This window comes from Cydia pomonella, chromosome 25 (assembly GCF_033807575.1).
Source record: "Cydia pomonella isolate Wapato2018A chromosome 25, ilCydPomo1, whole genome shotgun sequence".
Taxonomy (NCBI): Eukaryota; Metazoa; Arthropoda; class Insecta; order Lepidoptera; family Tortricidae; genus Cydia; species Cydia pomonella.
In genome coordinates, this window is record NC_084727.1 from 10309693 (window position 1) to 10332455 (window position 22763).

The 22763-nt window shown below is 39.2% G+C and overlaps 2 protein-coding genes across 4 annotated transcripts; one reads left to right on the forward strand and one right to left on the reverse strand.

Moving 5' to 3' along the window:
- Window positions 1-1826: 1826 nt before the first annotated feature.
- On the reverse strand, window positions 1827-15988 carry LOC133531374 (zinc finger protein 816-like). Of its 3 annotated transcripts, XM_061869570.1 has the most exons (7): window positions 15520-15944; window positions 14658-14805; window positions 11531-11686; window positions 11345-11452; window positions 6212-6809; window positions 3268-3483; window positions 1827-2383 (listed from the first exon to the last, which is right to left on the reverse strand). In XM_061869570.1, exons 1-7 carry the CDS (start codon window positions 15673-15675, stop codon window positions 2128-2130), a joined length of 1638 nt encoding a protein of 545 aa, XP_061725554.1. In that variant the 5' UTR covers window positions 15676-15944; the 3' UTR covers window positions 1827-2127. The 3 variants fall into 3 exon arrangements, with proteins under 3 accessions (XP_061725554.1, XP_061725553.1, XP_061725551.1); XM_061869569.1 differs by lacking the exons at window positions 1827-2383; window positions 3268-3483 and adding an exon at window positions 7576-8674 and having other exon boundaries at window positions 6671-6809; window positions 15520-15988; XM_061869567.1 differs by lacking the exons at window positions 1827-2383; window positions 3268-3483; window positions 6212-6809 and adding an exon at window positions 7503-8674 and having other exon boundaries at window positions 15520-15988.
- A 62-nt stretch (window positions 15989-16050) lies between these two features.
- Window positions 16051-21556, forward strand: LOC133531371 (zinc finger protein 69-like). The gene is made up of 5 exons (XM_061869564.1): window positions 16051-16322; window positions 16543-16693; window positions 17409-17543; window positions 18036-18182; window positions 19699-21556. Exons 1-5 carry the CDS (start codon window positions 16167-16169, stop codon window positions 20784-20786), a joined length of 1677 nt encoding a protein of 558 aa, XP_061725548.1. The 5' UTR covers window positions 16051-16166; the 3' UTR covers window positions 20787-21556.
- The last annotated feature ends 1207 nt before the right edge of the window (window positions 21557-22763 follow it).

Consider the following 22763-nt stretch of genomic DNA (forward strand, 5'->3'; position numbering starts at 1 on the left):
TTACACAATTTTCAATCGTGGCTAGCGGACGGATGTTTGAAACGTCACCGTATTTAAGAATTATTTTGCTTAAAATGTAGCTGTTTCTTCGCAAGAGTGATGAAAAACATTGTGCGTAACTCCGGCGGTAAAAATTTTGCAAGCTCGAGTCTTTAATGCACTCCAGCCTGACCTCGCTTGCAATATTTTCCCCTTCGTTGCACAATGTACTATTAAACGTCCAGTTAACCTTATGAACGCCAAGTCTATCGTGTGCACCGCGTCATGAACCTTGTCGTAATAGACTGGGATAGAAATTCAAAATTGTGGTTGTGAGAAGCAAATGATGTAACAAGTTGATAAGCGAGTTATTTCAGGGTTTTGGCAATCGCTGAATCCGAAAATTGCTATTAGCACTTCGAATTATCAATAGTTTCCTCAAATTCAAGATGGCCGCCAAAAAAAAAATATATATAAGCATACCATGTGGGGTATCAAATGAAAGTGCGTCTTGAGTAGATAACAAATATATAACATGTTACCATATCTGCACTCACTGGTCAAGCATTTTTTTTAAACATTGAAAAAAAATCAAGTTTAGGAGTTGATTTTGCATTGCCGTAAATTAAAAACGACTAAATGAATTTCTGTAAAACCTTTTATTTATTACTTGGGATGTCCTCTTAATTAATTAAAACGAACAAAGACTTCACCAGAAATATTTAAAAAATAACAGATTCTCAGCCATTTCAACTTTTTACTCATTTAGCCGCCATCTTGGATTTCAGGCACAAGGAGTAATATGTCGAAGTGCTAATAGGGATTTTTAGATTCAGCGATGTGCAAAACCCCGGAAAAGATCTCTTAGCAACTTGTTACATCTTTTGCTTCTCACCATCAAAAATAGAAGGAATTCTGAATTTCTATCTCAGTCTATAATGCAACTGATATTGGAATGTTAGCGGCGCCGGCGCGCGTGTATTGACGTCTATAGCGGTCAAAGGGTTAATCGTACATACGTTCAGCGTATAAAAAAACATTCAAACCGAAATCAAAGCCTTTTTGTTTGAAGTCGGTTCAAATGTTTAAGTTTTTTTAAATAGTAGGTACACTAAAAAATATTCAAATCTGTACAGGCGAACTTAAAACTAATTTAAATATTTTTTACATTGTTTTTTTTTTTTTTTTTATATGGGAGGATTTTCTATAAAAACTTATTCACTTTGTAGCGGCCCCATTATATATATTGGTTAATTTCATTTTAATTTATTACTGCTGAAGCATGATTAGAGCTGACAATGGAGACATGAGAGTAAACCCGTAAAATAGGGTACTTTCCTAATAGGCGTTATCCATTAATTACGTCACACAAAACTTCGAGTTAAACAGAACCATTGGGTAGTAAATTGGTATGACAAAATTTAGTTATTTGTTTTGCAAGGGAGCAAAGTTGCTGTTTAACCGCTCTAATATTGATACCCAACCCGAAAGCGAAAGATTCCAAAATTGAACCACGAGCATAGCGATTGGTTCGAGAAATGGAATCTTGAGCGTTGCGAGGGTTTCAAGGCACGAGGGTTAAACAAACTTTGCCTCCGAGTGACACAAAATTTTTCACCACACCAACGCGAAGAAACTATTAACTATGAAATACAAAAATATTCAAATTAAATCAAATCCAAATGGATGTAATAATAAAATTATCATTCAAAGTCATCATTTAAAAGTCAATTCTACTAGCTAACATAAGGCAACAACTCAAAATTTGTATCTGATTACTTTGCCCACATGTGGATAAAATGCAACATTCCCATTAGTTTTGCTTCAACATTTCTTATGCGAACTGCCAAGGAGTGGAATGCCCTGCCCGAGTCTGTTTCCGCATGAGTACAATCTGGGTCTCTTCAAGGCTAGGGTAAATAGGTATCTCATAGGTAAGTTCCACCGTAGACCGCATCATCACTTACCATCAGGTGAGATCGTGGTCAAACGCTTGCTTATCGTTATTAAAAAAAAGAACAATCAAGAGGGCCTTTACCAGTTGGTGTGGTGAAAATAATTTTGGCACATTGTCAGTAGAAAAAGGTGGTAAAAAGTTTCACGTCTGCCGCGTAACCTACAAAATTGGTTTGACAAATTATAAAAACATTACCCAAATTCCGAATGTTGGCTCTTCATATGCCCCTTCAAACTACAATTCTGAATAAAGGCCTGTCCACACACATGGCACCTATACCTCCGGTCGTTCGTATGAATTCTCATATGGTCTTTAAGTGTCTTCAGTCTGGGGTAAGTCTTCTCGCACACTTTACACTTGAAGTTGCGTTCTCGCGTGTGAGTGGGCATGTGGTTGTTCAGGGCGAAACGGGTGAAGAACTTCTGACCGCAGAATTGGCATTCATACCTGGGGACAAAATATTTATTAAATAAATAAATATTATAGGACATTATTACACAAATTGACCAAGTCCCACAGTAAGCTCAATAAGGCTTGTGTTGAGGGTACTTAGACAACGATATATATAATATACAAATATTTATAAATACTTAAATACATAGAAAACACCCATGACTCAGGAACAAATATCCATGCTCATCACACGAATAAATGCCCTTACCAGGATTTGAACCCGGGACCATCAGCTTCGTAGGCAGGGTCACTACCCACTAGGCCAAACCGGTCGTCAAGATATTAGATATGTATTTATGAATTAAAGAATAAACTAAATATTATCAATTGGGTATAGGTAAAAAACTTAAGTAAATCACCTGTTGTGTGTAGTTGTGACGTGTTCGAATAGACATTTGTTTTGTTTGCGTGTGTCTGTTAAACATGTATTGTCTATTCGAACACGTCACAACTACATACAACAGGTACTTAAGTTTTTTACCTATAGTAAAGCTTTCCAGGTAGATTTTCGTACATTGACCCACCTGCTAACTCTATCAGGGATCGGAAACCGGTATTTTTTGTATGGGAACGAAAACGGTATTTTTTCGTTCTTTGTTAATTATATCATTCCTAATCGGGCAATCTAATAATACGAAGTCGTTATCTAAAAACACAACTGAGTCCTACATTTTGAGTATAAAATAAACCGAAATATATGGTTATATCGATGTTTTTGCAAAAAACCGGTTCCGATCCCTGAACTCTATTGCACGCCGAAAAAGCTTGTAAAAATAGACATCCGAAAAACGTCCCAGTTTTCTTCGCAGGATGATGTGGGAGTCGAAAAATCGCAACAATGAGTACGTTATTAATTATCAATTTGCAGTATACTATACCTGTAGTCTTTCAAATGATCCTTCCGCCTGTGTATGGTGAGCGTTCGTCTAGTGCCAAAAACGCGTTCGCACAACGAACAGGGGAACGACAGCGGTGCGTCGCCGTGCACCTCCACCAAGTGTTTCAGCTTTTGCGTGTACGACATCAGTTTCACGTCGCACTTGGGGCAGAACACGCGGCCTCGCTTGTTGTGCACCCGGTCGATGTGGAGGTCCCTTGAAAGTTATAGGTAGTCAGGGGCCATTCATTAATTACGTCACACGTTTAGGGGGGGGGGGGGTGGGGGGGGGGGGGGGATACAGAAAATGTGACATGGGGGAGGGGGAGTGAGCGTGACGTCACTTTACTAATAAATATTATAGGACATTATTACACAAATTGACTAAGTCCCACAGTAAGCTCAATAAGGCTTGTATTGAGGGTACTTAGACAACGATATATATAATATATAAATATTTATAAATACTTAAATACATACAAAACACCCATGACTCAGGAACAAATATCCATGCTCATCACACGAATAAATGCCCTTACCAGGATTTGAACCCGGGACCATCAGCTTCGTAGGCAGGGTCACTACCCACTAGGCCAAACCGGTCGTCAAACTAGTAGACAAAAATTGTTTTGATTTTCGGGATATAAACCGTGATTACCTTTTATATTGTTACACAACTTGGACACCCACCCGCTATCTCCAGTTACCCGTGAACAAGATGCATGTAACTGCGTCGAAATATCGGGAGCTCAATAAAAACAATATAAAAGGTAATCACCGTTTATATCCCGGTCGATTTAAGTCTAGTGAAACTAACCGTGAATCATTCAAAGCTGTTGATTATTTTGTATTAGCGACCGGTTTGGCCTAGTGGGTAGTGACCCTGCCTACGAAGCTGATGGTCCCGGGTTCAAATCCTGGTAAGGGCATTATTCGTGTGATGAGCATGGATATTTGTTCCTGAGTCATGGGTGTTTTCTATGTATTTAAGTATTTATATATTATATATATATCGTTGTCTAAGTACCCTCAACACAAGCCTTATTGAGCTTACTGTGGGACTTAGTCAATTTGTGTAATAATGTCCTATAATATTTATTTATTTATTAGCAGTACAGCTAAATAACTAGTTTTTGCAACAATATATAGCTTTTATCCGTGAAAATTTATTCCTAATCGTTTGTGACATAAAATTTCTAAATTGCTATTATTACAAATTGTTTTTATTACAATAATAATACTGCATTCGAATCGCTTATTATGTTAATAACAAGATTGCTGGCGGTTGCTAAAAGTAAATTAAAAAAAATAAAAATTGTTTATTTCAAACTAGTGAAACTTAAAAAATTTAAGAAGACTATGTTAGTTCATTTACATACTAAATATAATGAAAACAAAAGTGAAAAAAATGGGAAACATTCCATTGGCAGAAGCAAGGAGTGAAAATAATTTATTCACTACTTGGTCCTACCAATAACCACATCAACCCAGTACTTTGCTATCTATAGGGCCTGCGTTAAAATCCTGGTAAGGGAATTTATTTGTGTGATGAGCACGGATATTTGTTCCTGGGTCATGGATGGTTTCTAGGTATTTAAGTATTCATAAATATTTATATATTATATATATCGTTGTCTAAGTACCCACAACACAAGCCTTATTGAGCTTACTGTGGGACTTAGTCAATTTGTGTAATAATGTCCTATAATATTTATTTATTTCAGTAAACTAGTGGCTCTAAGCGGTAGACCGATGAGCTTAAAAAAATGCTTACTTCGGTAAATCATTATCACAGCGAACTCAATAGTCTTAAGCTTAAGTTCTTTACGCCAATTTACACCATGTTGAAAATTTTAAAAAATCGAAATGGCAGAAAAAATCTTACAAAATTTTAGTGGGTCCACACAGAGCGAGCATACGCGCGAGGCAATTTCCTCACACACAAAACTACCAGTGTATACGTGCCTCGGCCGAGTGTGGATCCGCCTAATCGATTACGAAATGAGACCTGCAAAGGAGAAAATCCGGACATACGAAGGCATTTTTTGCCCAAGCTGAAACGTAGACCTTCGCTAACGCTCGGTCAATAAACCCTTTACGATGTTTTAAAAAATTGCTAATTGTGGTCAGCTTAACGAGAAACTGTTTTGTTATAACAAAAAGTTAGTTTACAGTACATATGGGGCTACTTTATAGCACTAGTGCGAGAAGTAGCATATTACGTTACTGTGTCGAACATTTAAAGGGCCATATGTACTGTAAAACGTTGTACGATACATGTGCGAATAGGTAATTCGCAACTCGTGTCGATTTAAAACACTCCCTTCGGTCGTGTTTTAATTTATCGCCACTCGTTTCGAATTTCCTATTTTTCGCACTTGTATCGTAATGTACTATTTTATTTTACTTGGATAAAATTGAACTTTAACCCTTTAACAAGAAGACGAGTATCAGAAATTACGGAAAATTGTACCATGTCATTTTAAAATGAAGTTTAAAATCATTTGTGCCACATAAAATGGAAGTTTTTTTTTTATACTACGTCGGTAGCAAACAAGCATACCTGATGGTAAGCAGTCTCCGTAGCCTATGTACAGCTGCAACTCCAGAGGAGTTACATGCGCTTTGCCGACCCTAACCCCACCCCCCTCGTTGAGCTCTGGCAACCTTACTCACCGTCAGGAACACAACACTATGAGTAGGGTCAAGTGTTATTTGGCTGCGGTTTTCTGTAAGGTGGAGGTACTTCCCCAGTTGGGCTCTGCTCTAGATCTGGAATGACATCCGCTGTGCTGTGCCCTACCACACAAGGCGAGATCACATTCACATTGCCCATACCTCTCTTTTGGACGTAGTTTAAAGACATACCCGGGTCAAAAAGTTTACCCATTAAAGGGTTAAATGGTACTTTTGGTCACTTTTATCAAAAAAATCTACACACTTACCTGTTATACTGCGCTTTAAAAATCTTCCCGCAAGTCTCACAAGGAAAATCCCCCTCTTCATGTCTCTGCTGATGCATCACGAACCTGCCCTTATCCACAAACCCCAACCCGCACGTCTCACACACGTAATTACTAAAATGCTTGTTCATATGTTTGTTCAAAGCGTGAAAATACGGAAACACTTCATCACACAACGCACATTGCTGTTCGTTCAAAGTCAATCTAAACGGTAAGATCAAGTCTTTCGCGTTAAAATAATATTTCTTATTATGCACCATTGTTATATGCCGTTTAAATTCTTCTAAATCACTGATCTTCTCAGTACACAATCTACAGTCGATCCTCGTCAAATCCATTTTGATCATTTTCTTATGTTCGATGACTTTGAATTTCTTCGGATGGTGTTCGGAGATGGTGTGGTGCCGGAGACCGGTCGGGTCGGAGAAGTTGGCGCCGCAGTAGTAGCACAACAGGTGGTTGTGGCGACACTTGAACGGGCAGATGAAGGAGTTCTCGACGACGGTGACGACGTTCGTGTCGATCATGTATGATGGGTCGCGTTCGCGCATCAGCTGCTGGACTTTGGACATGGGGAGCGCTGGAACAAGGAGAAAACATGTTAAGATTGGGTCTATAAAAAACATTACATATTAGTAATTTTTATTTAAAAACCGAGCAAGTGCGAGTCGGACTCGCGCACGAAGGGTTCCGTACCATTATTTATAAAAACGGCAAAAAAAATATGTTTGTTGTATGGGAGCCCCCCTTAAATATTTATTTTATTTTGTTTTTAGTATTTGTTTTTATAGCGGCAACAGAAATACATCATCTGTGAAAATGTCAACTGTCTAGTTATCACGGTTCATGAGATACAGCCTGGTGACAGACGGACGGACGGACGGACGGACAGTGAAGTCTCAGTAATAGAGTCCCGTTTGACCCTTTGGGTATGGAACCCTAAAAAGACAAGGTATTTGAACAAGAATATAGGTGCGTTATATTTAATAAAAAGTAACTTAGTCAACTTTTCTAGATCTAGACGATTTCTTTATATGTAAAATAACTAGTTACTGAACTATTATAGTTCTACACTATTAAATTAAAAAATGAATATATCAAAATAAAATAAAAACCTGACATGTTTTTTTTTCTTGCACCGCCACTTTACCGATGAACAAGTTGAACTCATCCAAATCATTGAACCAAGTTCGAAATAGAGGTGGATTATCAAATAAACTTTGTAGCCACAGTAAATTTACTGCCATTTGACTTTGGTCCTTATTCTTTCACTGATATGATGCCAAAAACACTATTCGTGGACTCTAATCAAAATCTCCTCATGAATGAAATGCTTAGCTCCTTACCTTATCTAGATACCCTAGCACACCACACTATGCTTCACCCTCATATGTCCCCTCCAGCTACACCGCTGCACGAACCCCACCCCGCACTCCTCGCACCTGAACCTCCTCTCCTCGTGAACCCTCATGTGCTCCCGCAGCGTCTTCCTCCTCCCAAACTCCTTCGAACATATCTCACATCGAAACTCCCTACTCCCCGTATGCTTCACTGAATGGTTCTTTAATTCCTGTTTTTCGAAAAACGACATGTCACAGATTGTGCATTTATGGGGTCGCTGCATTAAATGATCTCTTTGCACGTGTATGGTTAGCAGTCTTTGATTTTTAAACGTCTTTTCGCACGCTTGACATTTAACAGCGCTTGAAACTCCATGTATCGCAAGCATATGATGTTCTTTAGTCCTATAACATTTGAAACGCTCTTTGCATATGCCGCATTTGTTTAAAAAGTTAGAATTGGCGTATATATGTACGAAGCGTTCGTGTAGCTTCTTTTTCTGCTCTGTATTAAAGCTTTTTGTACAATATTCGCAATTAAAAACACCAGTTTTATGCATATTATAATGCTGGACTAACATTCTTTTATTCGGATATCCCGTTTCGCAAACATCACAAATGTAATTTCTAAAATGAACGTTCATATGTTCTTGTAAACTTCTAAATTTAGTAAAAATCTTTGCGCACACAACACATTTTAAGCCATCATCAAACTTGAACGGAAGTATATGACTCTTCACATCTGTATGTAATTTCTTCTCATGTTTTAATTTTAAATGTTCTATTAAATCGTTCAGCTTGTCCATTCCTGCACGGCACAACATACACTTTAACCCAGTTATATCTAATCTCACAAGGAACGCAAAAAGCAAATTCCTTTGCATTAATACTTTTCGTGTTTTCACATCATGTTTTGTCAATGTATGCGTTTTTAAATCATTAGGGTTTGTGTATATTTCCGTACAATAGCAGCATTTGTATCCAAAACCGCTGAAACAGCGTATGGGGGTGGCATTAGAGCATTCTAGAAGGATCTTTATATTAGCGCGGTGTTTCTTTAGCTCGGCCTCGTCTTCTGCGCTCATTCTGCGGTCTTGGTCCAGACCTACAAAGAAAAGAACACGTTATTATCGCTCTTCTTTCTTCTGTGTCCTCTTTTGGCTTACTTCAATGAATTTCTAATGTTTTTCACTGAATTTTAGGAGTCTTATTTGCTTAGATATTATATTTTTTTGTGTCTTTAGGTATATCCTCATTAGGATTACATGTTTTTATGGCAGTTTTCGTACCTATACCTTGGTATTTTTGCTTATATCATGATGATATGTTTTCGATATCAAACGCTTGCAAGATGCGAGTATCACTCTTCCAGAGTGCAGACAACGCGCCCAAAACCTCTAGGTATAGGTAGTTTTTTGTTCGAGGGATACCTGAATAACCCTTTTGGTCGTTTTATTTAATCGTGGTAAAAAAACATTCAAGAAGATTTATAGCGTTTTTCTTGCTTTCTCGTCCTCTCCCCTCTGGTTCGGTACTCCTGTTATAAAAATAGAATAGTGTCCTACCGAAACCGGATTTTTTACCGAAACCGAAGGTTTGGTTTTCTTCTAGTTTCGGTCGAAACCGAACCTTCGGCTGAAGCATGTCTAAACCGAAACTCGGGCGGATATTACCGAAAATAGGTACGGTCACGTCTGAAAATATCATTCGAAAAAAGTGCCAAATATAGTTTATACATATTTTTGGCACATTTTCGTATCGATATTTTCAGGCGTGACTACCTGCACTCATAGAGAAATAAGTAAGCATGGAGTGCTTACTTCATACATCAGTTTTCTTACCATAACGCTTATTGTTTTCGTAGTCGACATCTAGCGTCAAGTAGCGGATTTATTAGTACTGCTAGCAGACACGAGATGTCACAAGTGTCGCAACTGACGAAAAGTGTATTATATATATTACTCAACAATTTACAACTATATTACAAGCCGAAGAAGACGAAAATATAGTTCCGGTTAATCCGATTATAATATTAGCTGAAAATTGTTGAGCATTAGAGTTTTCGTTCGTCGCGACATCTATTGTCAACTAGCAGTACAGTAGTACACACTTGATAAGGCGCGTCGATGTACCTGCGCAGAAGATGAGTTTTAAAAGCGCGCGAAATGGTGTTGGCCAATCATCACGCTCCACGCAGCGCGCGTCTTTTTCCGGGTTTGCTATTGGTCACTAGCCGTCGCTATGTTGGCGCGCACCGCATCGCATGTTAGTCAGCCGCCATATTGTAATTGCAGAGAGACGTGGCTCGTGCGAGTGAGACGGAACTAACACCTGTAGTGTACTATAGACCTTGCGCTGTGATCTTACGGTTGATTGTAAGTTTTAAGTTTTCTTTCGTTAATTTTCGGAGCCGTATTTTCTTTCTGCGCGAACGAAGATTCACGACGCGCCTTATCAAGTGTGTACTACTGTACTGGTAAATCCGCTACTCGACGCTAGATGTCGACTACGAAAATAATAAGCGTTTTGGTAAGAAAACTGAGGGCCTACCGCAAACCACGTTCGACGTGTTGCCTCTCTGTTGCACTTGTAGATTCAGATGCAAGTATGACAGGGAGGCAACACGTCGACGAGTGAGCACTCTATGCTTACTTATTTCTCTATGCTATAATGTTGTAAGAATGCGCGCGGCTGAAATATTCGGCAGTCTTTGGGCCAAAATCGCGCATTCGGCTTAAACATCGCGACCGAAAGGTTCGGTGGTTTTTTAGCCAAAATCGAACTTTCGGCTGATAAATGATTTTATGCCGAAACCTGCCGAATCCGAAACTGACATTTCTGTCGGACACTAAAATAGAATCGTGTATTGTATAGTCGTTAGACTTGTAGCTGGCCCCGAGCAGCTAATCCTTTGTCTATTGTTAACTAAAACCGCGCGTGCCACTACCTGCAAAAAAAGGGTCCGGTCACTTCAACCGGTTAGGGGGCGTCCATAAATTACCTGAGGTGTTTTTTTCAATTTTCTGACCCTCCCTCCCCCCTTGGTGAGATGTCGTGAGATTTTATTCAACCCCCTCCCCCGTCCCCCAATCTCACGTGAGATTTTTCAGAATGTGGGTTTATTACGTAAACGCATTGGATTGTTTATTGTAAAAAGAAAAAACAATTTGGTTCGTGCTTTTATTTACGACTAGTTTAAGCATGTACATACAATTTGGATTAAATGGACCAAAATAGTATAATTTTTTTTTGTTTCAATCAGAGAATAAATTGCGTGATATTTGTCGAGACCCCCCCTCTCCCCAACGTGAGATTAGATGAGATTTGACTCGACCCCATCCCCCCTTTAATCATCTCACGTAATTTATGGACGCCCCCTTATTGAATTACAACTCCTATGGTAATTGAAATACGATTCAAAATGAACAAATGGAAATATAATTTGCGATTTCTTGTGTGGTTGTCGTCGTCGAACGCTACCGAACCAGTCTAACATGTGTCCTCGATATGCGCAACAAAGGCGTGTTATCGGAGAGCGCATCTACACTGGTTCTTTGAGCGTTGGACTAGCCCGCGCTCAGGTGCCAATTAGAATTATACGACCCTTTTTTTGCAGGTAGTAGCACGCGCGGTTTTAGTTAACGATAGACAAAGGATAAGCTGCTCGGGGCCAGCTACAAATCTAACGACTATACAATACACGATTCTATTTTAGTGTCCGTCCATTTAGTTGTAAATGCCTGAAATAAATGATTATTTAATTATGTGTACATACCGGGCGGTTGGTCGAGGGGCGGACGCCGGCCGTTGCTCGCGCGAGTGTTGCGCCGCCGCAGCGGCATGTCGTCCGAGTCCGCTGGGGACTCGCATTCCGCGCGCTCCGCTGGAGGAAAAACGATACATTTGAATATGTGGTTTAGGTAATAAATATAATATTTATATATCAGATCAAAACACTTACGTTGCTCTGGTTCATCCATATGCTCGTTAAGATCAAGGTCATGATCCCGGTCGTCCAGGTGGTCGGGGCCGCGCGGGGAGGCCCCGGGCTCGTCCGGCGGCTCCGGCTTGATCTCCACTTCCAGCATGGCTGACGCGTCTAGGCGCGCTTGCTTGTCTGTACAATACCAAAGAGAATTAAGAAGACCAAAAGTGCTCACTGCATACAACGGTTATGTTACCAAAAATACTATTATTTTCGTAGTCTACATCTAGCGTCAAGTAGCGGAACTCTCAGTACTGCTACTCGACAATAGATATCGCGGCAAACAAAAAGTCTAATGCACAACGATTTTCAGCTAATTTTATAACCAGAGTAAGCGTAGGAGTTGAAAATAGAGTTCCGACTACGAAAATAATAAGCGTTTTGATATCAAATCTCAAATCTATGTACTTCTTAGTTCTCTATGACAATATTAAGGTGAGAATACATTTAAAAGTGGTAAAATTACTGCCGTGGGTAAGACTTGAACTCACGGCTTCTGCATTAATAGCATCGTTCGCAGACGTTTCTGCTTGTTTAAATTAATTTAATATTATGATGGTTGGTTGATGGAAGCGGTGGTGGCCGAGTGGATATGACGTCCGACTTTCAATCCGGAGGTCGTGGGTTCAAATGAGTTTTTCGGAACTTATGTACGAAATATCATTTGATATTTACCACTAGCTTTTCGGTGAAGGGAAACATCGTGAGGAAACCTGCATACATCTGCGAAGAAATTCAAAGGTGTATGTGAAGTCCCCAATCCGCATTGGGCTAGCGTGGGGACTATAGCCCGAGCCCTCTCGCGCATGAGAGGAGGCCTGTGCCCAGCAGTGGGACGTGTATAGGCTGAATTATTATTATTATTATTTTATTATGATGGTTTGATTGTCATACAAAAAACAATTGCGTTTTATTAAGTCATTAGTCATTAGCAGGGGTCGGACAAAAAGTGCGGATGACGTAAAAATGACGTAATCTTGCACACAGGATGATGTTTGAGTTTGTATTTAAACTTCCGTGTGACATGTAGTAACAAAGTAGTATTAATGAAGTAACAAAATAATCGTAAATAAATCCATGGAATTAATAATACAGGTGGTAGGGTGATGTAGTGAATAAAATAAATTTCACGAAACTTGTTACCATAAGGTATAATTATTTGAAATTAGTTAGAACAAGTCTGTGGGATTGCTACAATATTCGAGTAAAGATGACATTTTAGAGCGTTTTCTTATACATTAGTAAATATAAATTTTAGCTAAATATAATCGTGAAGATACAATAGATAAACAATAACGAAGTCAATTTATTGTTCATCTGATTGACAATGTGTCAGTCAAAAACGTACTTACTCATTTCAAGTGGCGATATCGTTTAATAAAGAGGTTGATAAATGATAAGTGATAATTGTTTATGAAAATCAAAAATACTATTTGAAATCATCCTATAAGTGGTTTGACGTCATCCGCACTTTTTGTCCGACCCCCATTAGACACTTTTACTGCACATTAAATGTATGTTTACGTGTATGCGTTAAATTAAAAGAAAAACTTGTTTAATACAGAAATAACGCAAAATACGTTATTTTGGTGTTACATTGATAATAGTACATTACGATACAAGTGCGAAAAATAGGAGATTCGAAACGAGTGGCGATAAATTAAAACACGAGTTGCGAATTACCTATTCGCACATGTATCGTACAACGTTTTACAGTACATATGACCCTTTAAATGTTCGACACAGTAACGTAATATGCAAATTTTCGCCCTAGTGCGGTAAAGTAGCACCATATGTACTGTAAAATAAGTAACGTTTTTTTGAGTGACTTCTGTATAAATTTCATTCGTTCCGAAATGCTCTTTCAAACTTAACAATTTTATCAAAATCCGCGAAAAAAAAACGACAATAACAATCGGCCCATAGTAGGTATGTGACCTATCTATGAGTATTTTCATTATTTATTTTCACACTCAAAAAAACGTAAGTCCGAATGGGAGTATCCCAATGCAGGACAAATTTTTCCCCTTAACAGCTTGATGGCTCGGTTTCATTGGTCGATAACTCGGTCGATATACAGCATGCGGGTGACTCCCCGCAGGCGGTAAGATGGTATAACGACTATTGAAACTCATAATGGCATGCGTTTTGGAAATCTCCCGCACCCCGCAAACGAGCCATATCAACCAATGAAAACAGTTCCCCGAATGCGAGCCCTATGGCATGGTTTATGGAGATCTCCCGCACCCCGCACGCGGGCCCTATCAACCACTGAAACTAAGCCATAATACGATGATATGTGTGAGCTAGTCTCTGACCGAAACCGGATTTTTTACCGAAACCAGAGCCGGCCGAAACTAGAGCAAAAAGAAGCAAAACGAATTTCAGACCAGACACTAAAAAAATGGTAATTGCCACATTGGTTGTTGTGGAGTGTGTGTGTGTGTGTGTGTGTCCATCAAAAAAATTCTGCTGTGTCACCAAACTGCCCAGAGTGTAATTAAGTAGATGTCCACCATATTTTGATGGAATATGTCCGCAACGAGGCGAGGCGCTGGGGAGTGATATGACATTTTACAAGTCTACTAACATGGGTTCTTATAACATCATCATGGCATGGCTTTTGTCAGAGTGACCAGGATGATGAAAAGATAAAGAAATAAAGATAAAAATATGTTTATTGCACAAAAAAGGACACAGAAAAAGTATACAGCAGTTGTTTTTAGGAGTTGGTGCATAACTAGGTTAACAACAGAGTTTCCAGGAGTCCCCGCACTAGGCTAGACCAGATGTACATTTAAATGTTATGCAAGTCAACGAAAAACTAAAATATTTTTTTATATTCAGATTATTTTTATATTTTGTAGATTCAGGTTTATACCTATGTTGATACATGCAATTTTCAGTATAAAAATAATGCAGTACCTAGTGTAGGTAATTCTGTAGATCTCATTACAGGAGTGACGTTGTCACTAAACACCATTCTTAAAAAAAGAAATAGATTTGAAAAAAGCTGTTGTCCAAGAATCCGCAAGCATGATTTTTTCTGGTCCTGCCAAGTGATGTAGTGAAAAAGAAAGATGATTGATAAAAATATAACTACCTGCAGCCTCTGTCTCACACATCCGCAGCTGAAGGAACGCAGCCTCGCAGCGAAGCACCTGTGCTCGAAATGCGGCAGCCTCTCTTAGACGACCAACACATGTTGCACAGACCAGCCGAGCTGATGGCTTGTCATCTAAATGTGACATCTACAGACAAATTTAGTTTTTTAATAAACTTATGTTATCCATCACTGTCATATTTCATGTATTTGCTGTTTTATAAATAAGGGACTTTTTATTTTATCCTGGACTGTGTGGAGAAAACTGTAAGTGTAGATGTGTTCTATAATGCAATATTATCTTAGAATCGGTAAACATTTTATTTCTATTTATTTTGGAGTGTGTTTTGGATGTGTGAGTACATTTCAAGTGTCTCTAGATTAATAATGACCAATATGAGTTCAATGTGGATCATTTTAGTTGTATTCAAATCTTTCACTATTTTAGCTATCTGAATTGATAGTTAAAAATGTTATTATTGGTTGGACTGTAACATAGGAGGTCACAACGTAATTTTTTTTATATTCCCTTCTCTTCGCAATTATTTATTAGCTGGGTCCACACAGAGCGAGCATACGCGCCAGGCAATTTCCTCACGCACAATACGGCCAGTGTAGACGTGTCTCGGCGGAGGCGGCGCGCGTCTTTTCCTCGCCCGAGTACGCCACCTCGGCCGAGGCACGTCTATACTGGCCGTATTGTGCGTGAGGAAGTTGCCTCGCGCGTATGCTCACTCTGTGTCGACCCGGCTATTTATAAACAAAACTAAACTCAAATGTAAACCATTAGTATCCATAACGTAATTGTATGGATATGCATATTAAACTATAATATTCTCATACAATTCAAGTATTTTCTTACCAATAGCCCAAAACAATCCATGATCATATCAGCATAGACTTCCTTTTGCCCCATGCACTGATATTCGACGTTCAACAAACGGCATCGCTTCATGGAGCCGCAGCACCGACATACGCCAGGGTCGAAAACCGGCCCTTTGCCTTTATCAACACTCATTATTATCAAATTAGATTCATATTTAACTTAGAAACAGTAATATTTTATGGGTTTTTGTGCGAGAATATTATTCTTTGTGCCATTCTCTTGGAGTTTGCGTTTTGATATTGCATTTTCGTCTCAATATGTCAAATTGCTTTGTTTCATTGTAGTGATTCTACTAGTCAACAGATGGCGAAATAGTTGAATGGGCATATTCGTGTCCGGGTTAGGAAAATGTACTAATGTTTTTACATTTATTAGTCAATTATTTTTATGGCTTTAGCCTATTTTTGCACCTGAAATGTATTTTTTTTATTTATATTTCATCATCAAAATTACCAAAATAAATTTCCAGGTATTCTAAATTATTTCAATAATCAAAGCGTGTTATTTCTGAACGAAAGAAAACAAACATGCAAATGTGTCAAACGAATGTCTGAAATGAATGTCCATTTGTCCAAGTTGGGTTGGCTAAATACACATTCATTTAATCGGAATATCCTAAAACAATGAGTGCCCCGAGTCGTAAAGGGCCCGTATTTGACCCAGGCCTCTGTCGCTGCTGCGGCTCTATCAAGAAATGTCGTCTGTTGAACGTTGAGTACGAATTTCAGGGTCAAAAGGAAATGTATGCTGATATGTTTATAGATTGTTTCGGATTGATGGTATGTTGAAAAAAATCAAAGACCGAACTACTTTTATGACTGTTAGTATGAAGCTTCAATAACCAGCAACTTAGGCTACGTAATACCAAACTCTTTGGACGTGTTACCTACTTACATTACTGAACATTTTATACTCTATTTTCGAAATGATATGAAATCTTCTGAAATCCAATCTCTGAGATTAAAAGTGTGTATACATACATTTTTCAAATTTTTTCAGCTGTCCCATTTAGATGGGACGGTGGAGACAGAGCGCCTCATATGTGCGACGTGTGTTGGGCGGCTGCGGGACGCTTGCGCCTTCCGCGAGCAGGTGCTGCTGTGTGAAGACCGGCTGCTACATGCCTCCATACACATTCACCAACCCAGCGGTAAGCATTACCTACACAGATATATGCTCCATGTGCATAAGTCAACAGGTTTGCTAAAATGGCATAATAATTTATTTTGTGTTTATGGATTTTTTTCCTGGGTTATAGATGTTTCATATATTTAAAATATAAAACTACTTAGAGGACCAAAAGGAGGTTATACATTTTGATCTGATCGACTACAAGAGACGGGGGTGAGATGGTAACGTAGATTGCATCATAATATTTAACTATCTGATCTGTGTAAAATGTTACACAATAAATTTTTCGGCAATTAAGATATTTATTTTTTGGCAGTCTTCAACTGTGTTTCTCCAGAAACTTCCTGCCTCACACAGCTGAACTGTGGAATGAACTGTCACTCCATATTATAACACCAATACAACTTCAACAACAGAGCGTAATCCCTCTGTTTTTGCCGGTGTCCATGGGTCAGTAGTGGGCAAAGTAAGGCCAGCAGGCCTGGGTCAGTTCTGGCCCAAGAAAGGATTTTATCCAGATAAAATAAGAAGTATATGGCATTGGTATATCATTATAAATACATTTTTGCTGCAATTCTGGCCCTCATGAAGAAAGTTTGCCCACCACTGCCTTGCTATGGGCAATGGTTTGATTGCTTAGTGCTTACCATCAGATGCTTTGTCTGTTCTTTGCCCACCTATATTGTAACGAAACTAAATAAAAGTTTGTAAAAAACCTGATGACCTGCTTTCAGATACCAAGATCGAAATCGAGCTGAAGCCACGAGAGGTGAAGGTAGAAATGGAGCCAGCGGAAGATCCTCCAGATCCCAGCATCAAGGAGTCGGAGCCAGTTGATGAGTTGGATGCAGATGTTGGTGATGATCACTGTGAGTTGTATATTACTGTATATTATGTGTATATATAAATGGTATGCTATTTCATACATTCAGTACTATTTTAAATTGTATTTTTTTATGCGTGTTATATTGTTAATTATAAGATGTAATGTTTTGTCCCGCCTAATTTATTGCCAGTCCCATTTATTTCTGTAAAAATCACATTAGTTATATTATTAATATTAGGCAATATGTTAGTACAGTCAGCATCAAAAGTAGCGGATCAAATAACGTTTCATAAGTATCTACCATTCTGTAACAGCTTAACAAAAAGTGATGTCTTTAACATATAACAACTAAGACTGTAAAATATATTCTTTTTAGCAAGAATTTTAGAAATGTATCTATATGTGGAAAAGTTATAAGGAATATCAGATAATTTTGACGCGTTGTTTCATCCGCTACTTTTGATGCTGACTGTACCAACCAAATCAGCCATATTTCCTGCTATTCCATTTCAATTTTCACACAAACTTGTTTCAGTATCGGACATAGACATCAAGGAAGAAGTCGTGAAGCCCCGTAAGGAAAAGAGAAAGAAAAAGAGCGAGCGAGAGGCACAGAAGCGGTTCCGCTCTCTCGGCAACAAGCTACGGAGCCTGTTGGAGCAGGACGGACCGTGTACTTACGGTACGATTTGTCTATTTTTACAAGATTTTATGTAACAAAATTAACGCCGTATTGCCTCGGCGAGGCATGTCTCCGAAGAACGAGATTCCTCGCGAGGCGGCTAACTGTGTGGACCCGCCTGATGAATTTAATTATATTTCGAGTTATTTACGGAGGTTTTTGGCTTCGAAGGGAAAGGAATAGTTATCGTCGTTCCACTATACATGTACCTAGTTGGTTACTAAATTCTGTTACTCGATTTGCAACCTCTTTATTTCCGTTAAAACAAATGCTACCGAAAAAATAGAAAATGATATAATCCACCACATTATGTCATCTTTTATTTGTGAGCTATAATTACCAGTGATCGGAACTATGGGAGTAAAACTTTAACAAAACTTATCAAGCGTAACGTAAAATGAGTGCTTATAGCCTTAAACATATTCGAATATCTATGAATGTAAATATTTTTATGGCTGTAAGTACTATACTATTCGTATCCCTATGGATATGAATATTTTTAGAGCTGTATGCACTATTTTATGTCCGCTTAACAAGTTTTACAAACAACCGCTTAACAAAAAGGGAAAAAATTATACAGATAGGGATAAGGTTAGTAAAATGACTCATTTGATAGTGTTTAAGAGTGATTCCGTTTCTTGATAGGTCTGTGATTTAAGCCATGTTTGTAATTTAGACTTACAGTCGCAGCTATTTAGTGCGTAGATCTTTAAGTGTTTATTTGCTTTATTGTAAATACGAGCACTCATTGCTACGTACTGACGGCTCGCGAATGTCGTCCTTTGGAGTACCACAGGACAGACAGTTTGTTTATTTCGCTTGCTACTTGCTTTCGCGGAAAATGGAAGATGTCGGTGTCTACGTAAAATGGTACGATGGATGTACAGTGTAGACGTGCCTTGGCCAAGGCGGCGCGCGCGTTTTACTCGCCCGAGCGCGCCGCCTCGACCGAGGCACGTCTACACTGGCCGGTTTGTGCGTGAGGAATTTGCCTCGCACGTACGTGCTCGCTTGCTTGCTCTGTGTGGATCTGCCTATTGAACTGAATAGCTATAGTAATATTAATGGCGACTTTAATTTTTTTTTAATTCAGGCCACTCATATATTTATTTATTTTATTTTATTTTGATAGGCACTATAACAGAATGCAGGCAACAACATTTTAAAATATTCCATACATAAGTATCTTATACACTACCCACACCACGATTACAATTGTACACAACACAACCACGGAACAATTATTAAGCTAAGTACAATTTTTCACTATAAAATCTTGTTATTAAAGGCAGTAAATATAGTAAATATATAACAAACTGTTAGTACGATGAGATATTTACTTAAAATTTTGGGACAGCAAAACATTTTTGAACTTAGGGTTTAATATAGGTACACTCGTTTTAATAAAGGTATTTTATGTGTCTGTGTCTTACGACCTTAATATTATTTCGGGTTCACATTAGTCATTCTATTTACAGTTTTTTCTGTCTATGTGACAGCCATTTTTTTTTTTCAGAACCACCCCAACCAGAGAAACCCCGCCTAAAATGCATGGATCAAGAAGACAAACAGTTTTACAACACAACCACCATAATTGAAAACTCCTTCGTGTGCCCCTTCGAGACCTCCTTCAGCGACTACCACTGCGTTTACTGCAGAGAGGTCTTTACGGACCCTAAGGAACTCAGGGAACATACTTTAAATCATGACCCTAATACATATAAAGACCTAGTTAGAATAAATAAAAAAATGCCTCAAATAGACGTTTTGAGAGTAGACTGCAGATTATGCGAAGAGAAAATTGACGATTTAGATCATTTTAAAACTCATATAACAAGTGTACACGGGAAATACTTATTTAAAATACAAAATGAGGTTTTACAATTTAAATTAACTGTAAGTCATTTAGCTTGTATAGTTTGTAATGAAACTTTTGGATATTTTCACGCACTTCGAAATCATATGGCGCTACATTATGGGAGTTGCAGTTGTGATATATGTGGAGCGCATTTCTTTGAAGAAAGAAGATTAACGGAACATCTGAAGTCACATAATAAAAGGCCAGGAATAAAATACTCGTGTAAAGAGTGCGGGAAGGAATTTAAATCTAAAAATGGGAGATACTTGCATATAGCGACTATGCATAAAAAGGAACCTACTTATCAATGTGGGAAGTGCGAAGCTGTGTTCTTCACTTATGCCTTAAGATGTCGACATAGAATAGAGGTTCATGGGGAAAAGAGGGAATTTGCTTGTGATCACTGCGATAGGTCTTATGATAATAGAAAATCTTGGCGAGAACATAACCGGAGAGCTCATCTTAAGATTTCTAAGCATAAATGTGATATTTGTGATCGGATGTTTTATCTCCCTTGTCAGTTAAAGGAACATATGACAACACATACGGGGGAGAGGAATTTTAGGTGCGAGTATTGTGGGAAATCGTACCCTAGGCTCAGGGCGTTAAGGTTGCATATGAAAAGTCACAGTGATAATAAGTATAGATGTGGGATCTGTGATGCAACATTTACACAGAACGTCAGTTTGAGGAACCATGTGAAAAAGCAGCATCAGGGCTTGGATATGGAGAATTTGAGGAATTAATCAGACTGCCAAAGACGTGAAAAGACGCGCACGGCTCCTGCCCAATATCAACCTTCGTGCATTGTGACAAGGTTAACGATGACGCGCCGCGCACGATAGGCGTGCTGTTTAAGGGTTAATAACAGTGTAAACATCTGTCGATTACTTTTCGAATCGATTGAGTAATCGCGATTGATATGTTAAAAATCGTCAATAGCCGGGTCCACACAGAGCGAGCGAGCGAGCACGTACATGCCTCGCGCGTATGCTCGCTCTGTGTGGACCCGGCTAATCACAATTTAATTTAAGGACATATTTTTGTATATACAATGTTAATTTTATTCGTTAAAGTATCTTGAGGTACAGATTCACCGAAAATGCTACCAACACCTAATTTTTAAATAGGCCTAATAATTTCCTCGCGCGGCAAACTGCCAGTGTAGACGAGACGCGCCTCGGCGTGGGCGGCGCGCGTTTGCCTCGGCGCCGCGCGGGGCCGCGGGCGCCGCGCGGGAGCGGTGCTTCGGCTCGAAGGCGCCTCAGTCATTTGCTGCGCGCAGGTCGGCACGTGTTTGTTTGGTGCAAGTGGTTATTTTGATGCTACTCATAGTGTTGTGTTCCTGCCGGTGAGTAAGGTTGCCAGAGCTCAACGAGGGGGGTGGGGTTAGGGTCGGCAACGCGCATGTAACTCCTCTGGAGTTGCAGGTGTACATAGGCTACGGAGACTGCTTACCATCAGGCAGGCCGTATGCTTGTTTGCCACCGACGAAGTATAAAAAAAAAAAAATGGAAAAAAATATGAAGACCAGTGTTGCAAATTAATAAATATATATTGGCCACCACATCTATAGCAGGTGATTATTGCAGCGTCGGGTAAAATCAGGTGTTGCGGGTTGATTGCAACGTCTGCGATGACTGAAGAGTCCAATACCAGAGCGGCATCTTCTGCCACAGCAATCACAAACATGACGAGAGTCCAAGGGAGGAGGTCTAGCAGCGCGGAGTCTTTTCTGCCTAAGGTTCTCTAACCAGCCCTTGTCATGCTTGTCTACACCCGCTTTGAGAACTCAACGCCACTCTGGCCTCATTTTAGCCTGAGATTACCAATTGTGAGGTTGAATATCGAAGCAGATCAAGTCCCTCTTGCAGCAGTCCTCGAATCTAAGCATAGGGCGTCCAACCGGCCTCCTAGCGTTTGCTATTTGGCCCAACATGACTTGACGTGGGAGTCTGGAAGGGTCCATTCTATGTACATGGCCAAGCCAGGTGAGCCTTTGCTGTTATAGAGGAACAATGCGTTTTAGATAGCACAGTTTGATTGCTCATATGATCCCTCCAAGTGACTCCCAATATGATCTGAGGCAACCAGCGAACGAAAAAAACATAGAAGACTAATCTCAAACAAAATATCAGCGTAAAAGTGGCCCCACTATTAAAACACGCAGTACTCATAACGGACCAATTGCAACTCGTCAATGTTGAGGTCTTGTTGTCTTCGACGAAACTTCGTTTGACCATGATTAGTCAATGGGGTTGGCAACTGTCAAAGGTTTGCATAGATGGCGCCATCATAGCTTGCCCCTGTCTCTAGTTTTGTTCTATGAGATTTGGCTTAAAGTACTGGAATCCAGGTCACAAAATTCCAAAAAAAAAAACAAGAATTTGACACAATTGACAGGGCAAGCTATGATGGCGCCATCTGTTTAATACTTCGACCGGCCAACCCCATTTAAACCACCCAAACTACGACTGGTGTATTATAAAATAAGGCGCTGTGATTGGCTGTAGCATTGACACTTGAAAATACGTGACAATGGAAACCAACTCCACGTGGACGGTTTCATGCGATATAGAACGTTTTAAATGCAATATTTTTATATGATAATTTGTTATTTTATTTTAAAGAGGATTAATATACAGGCTTATTATGTTCGTTTGCCGCACGTGTTTAAAGGCAATTAAGCCTCCGAACCAATTAATAATCGTTCATGCAGAAAT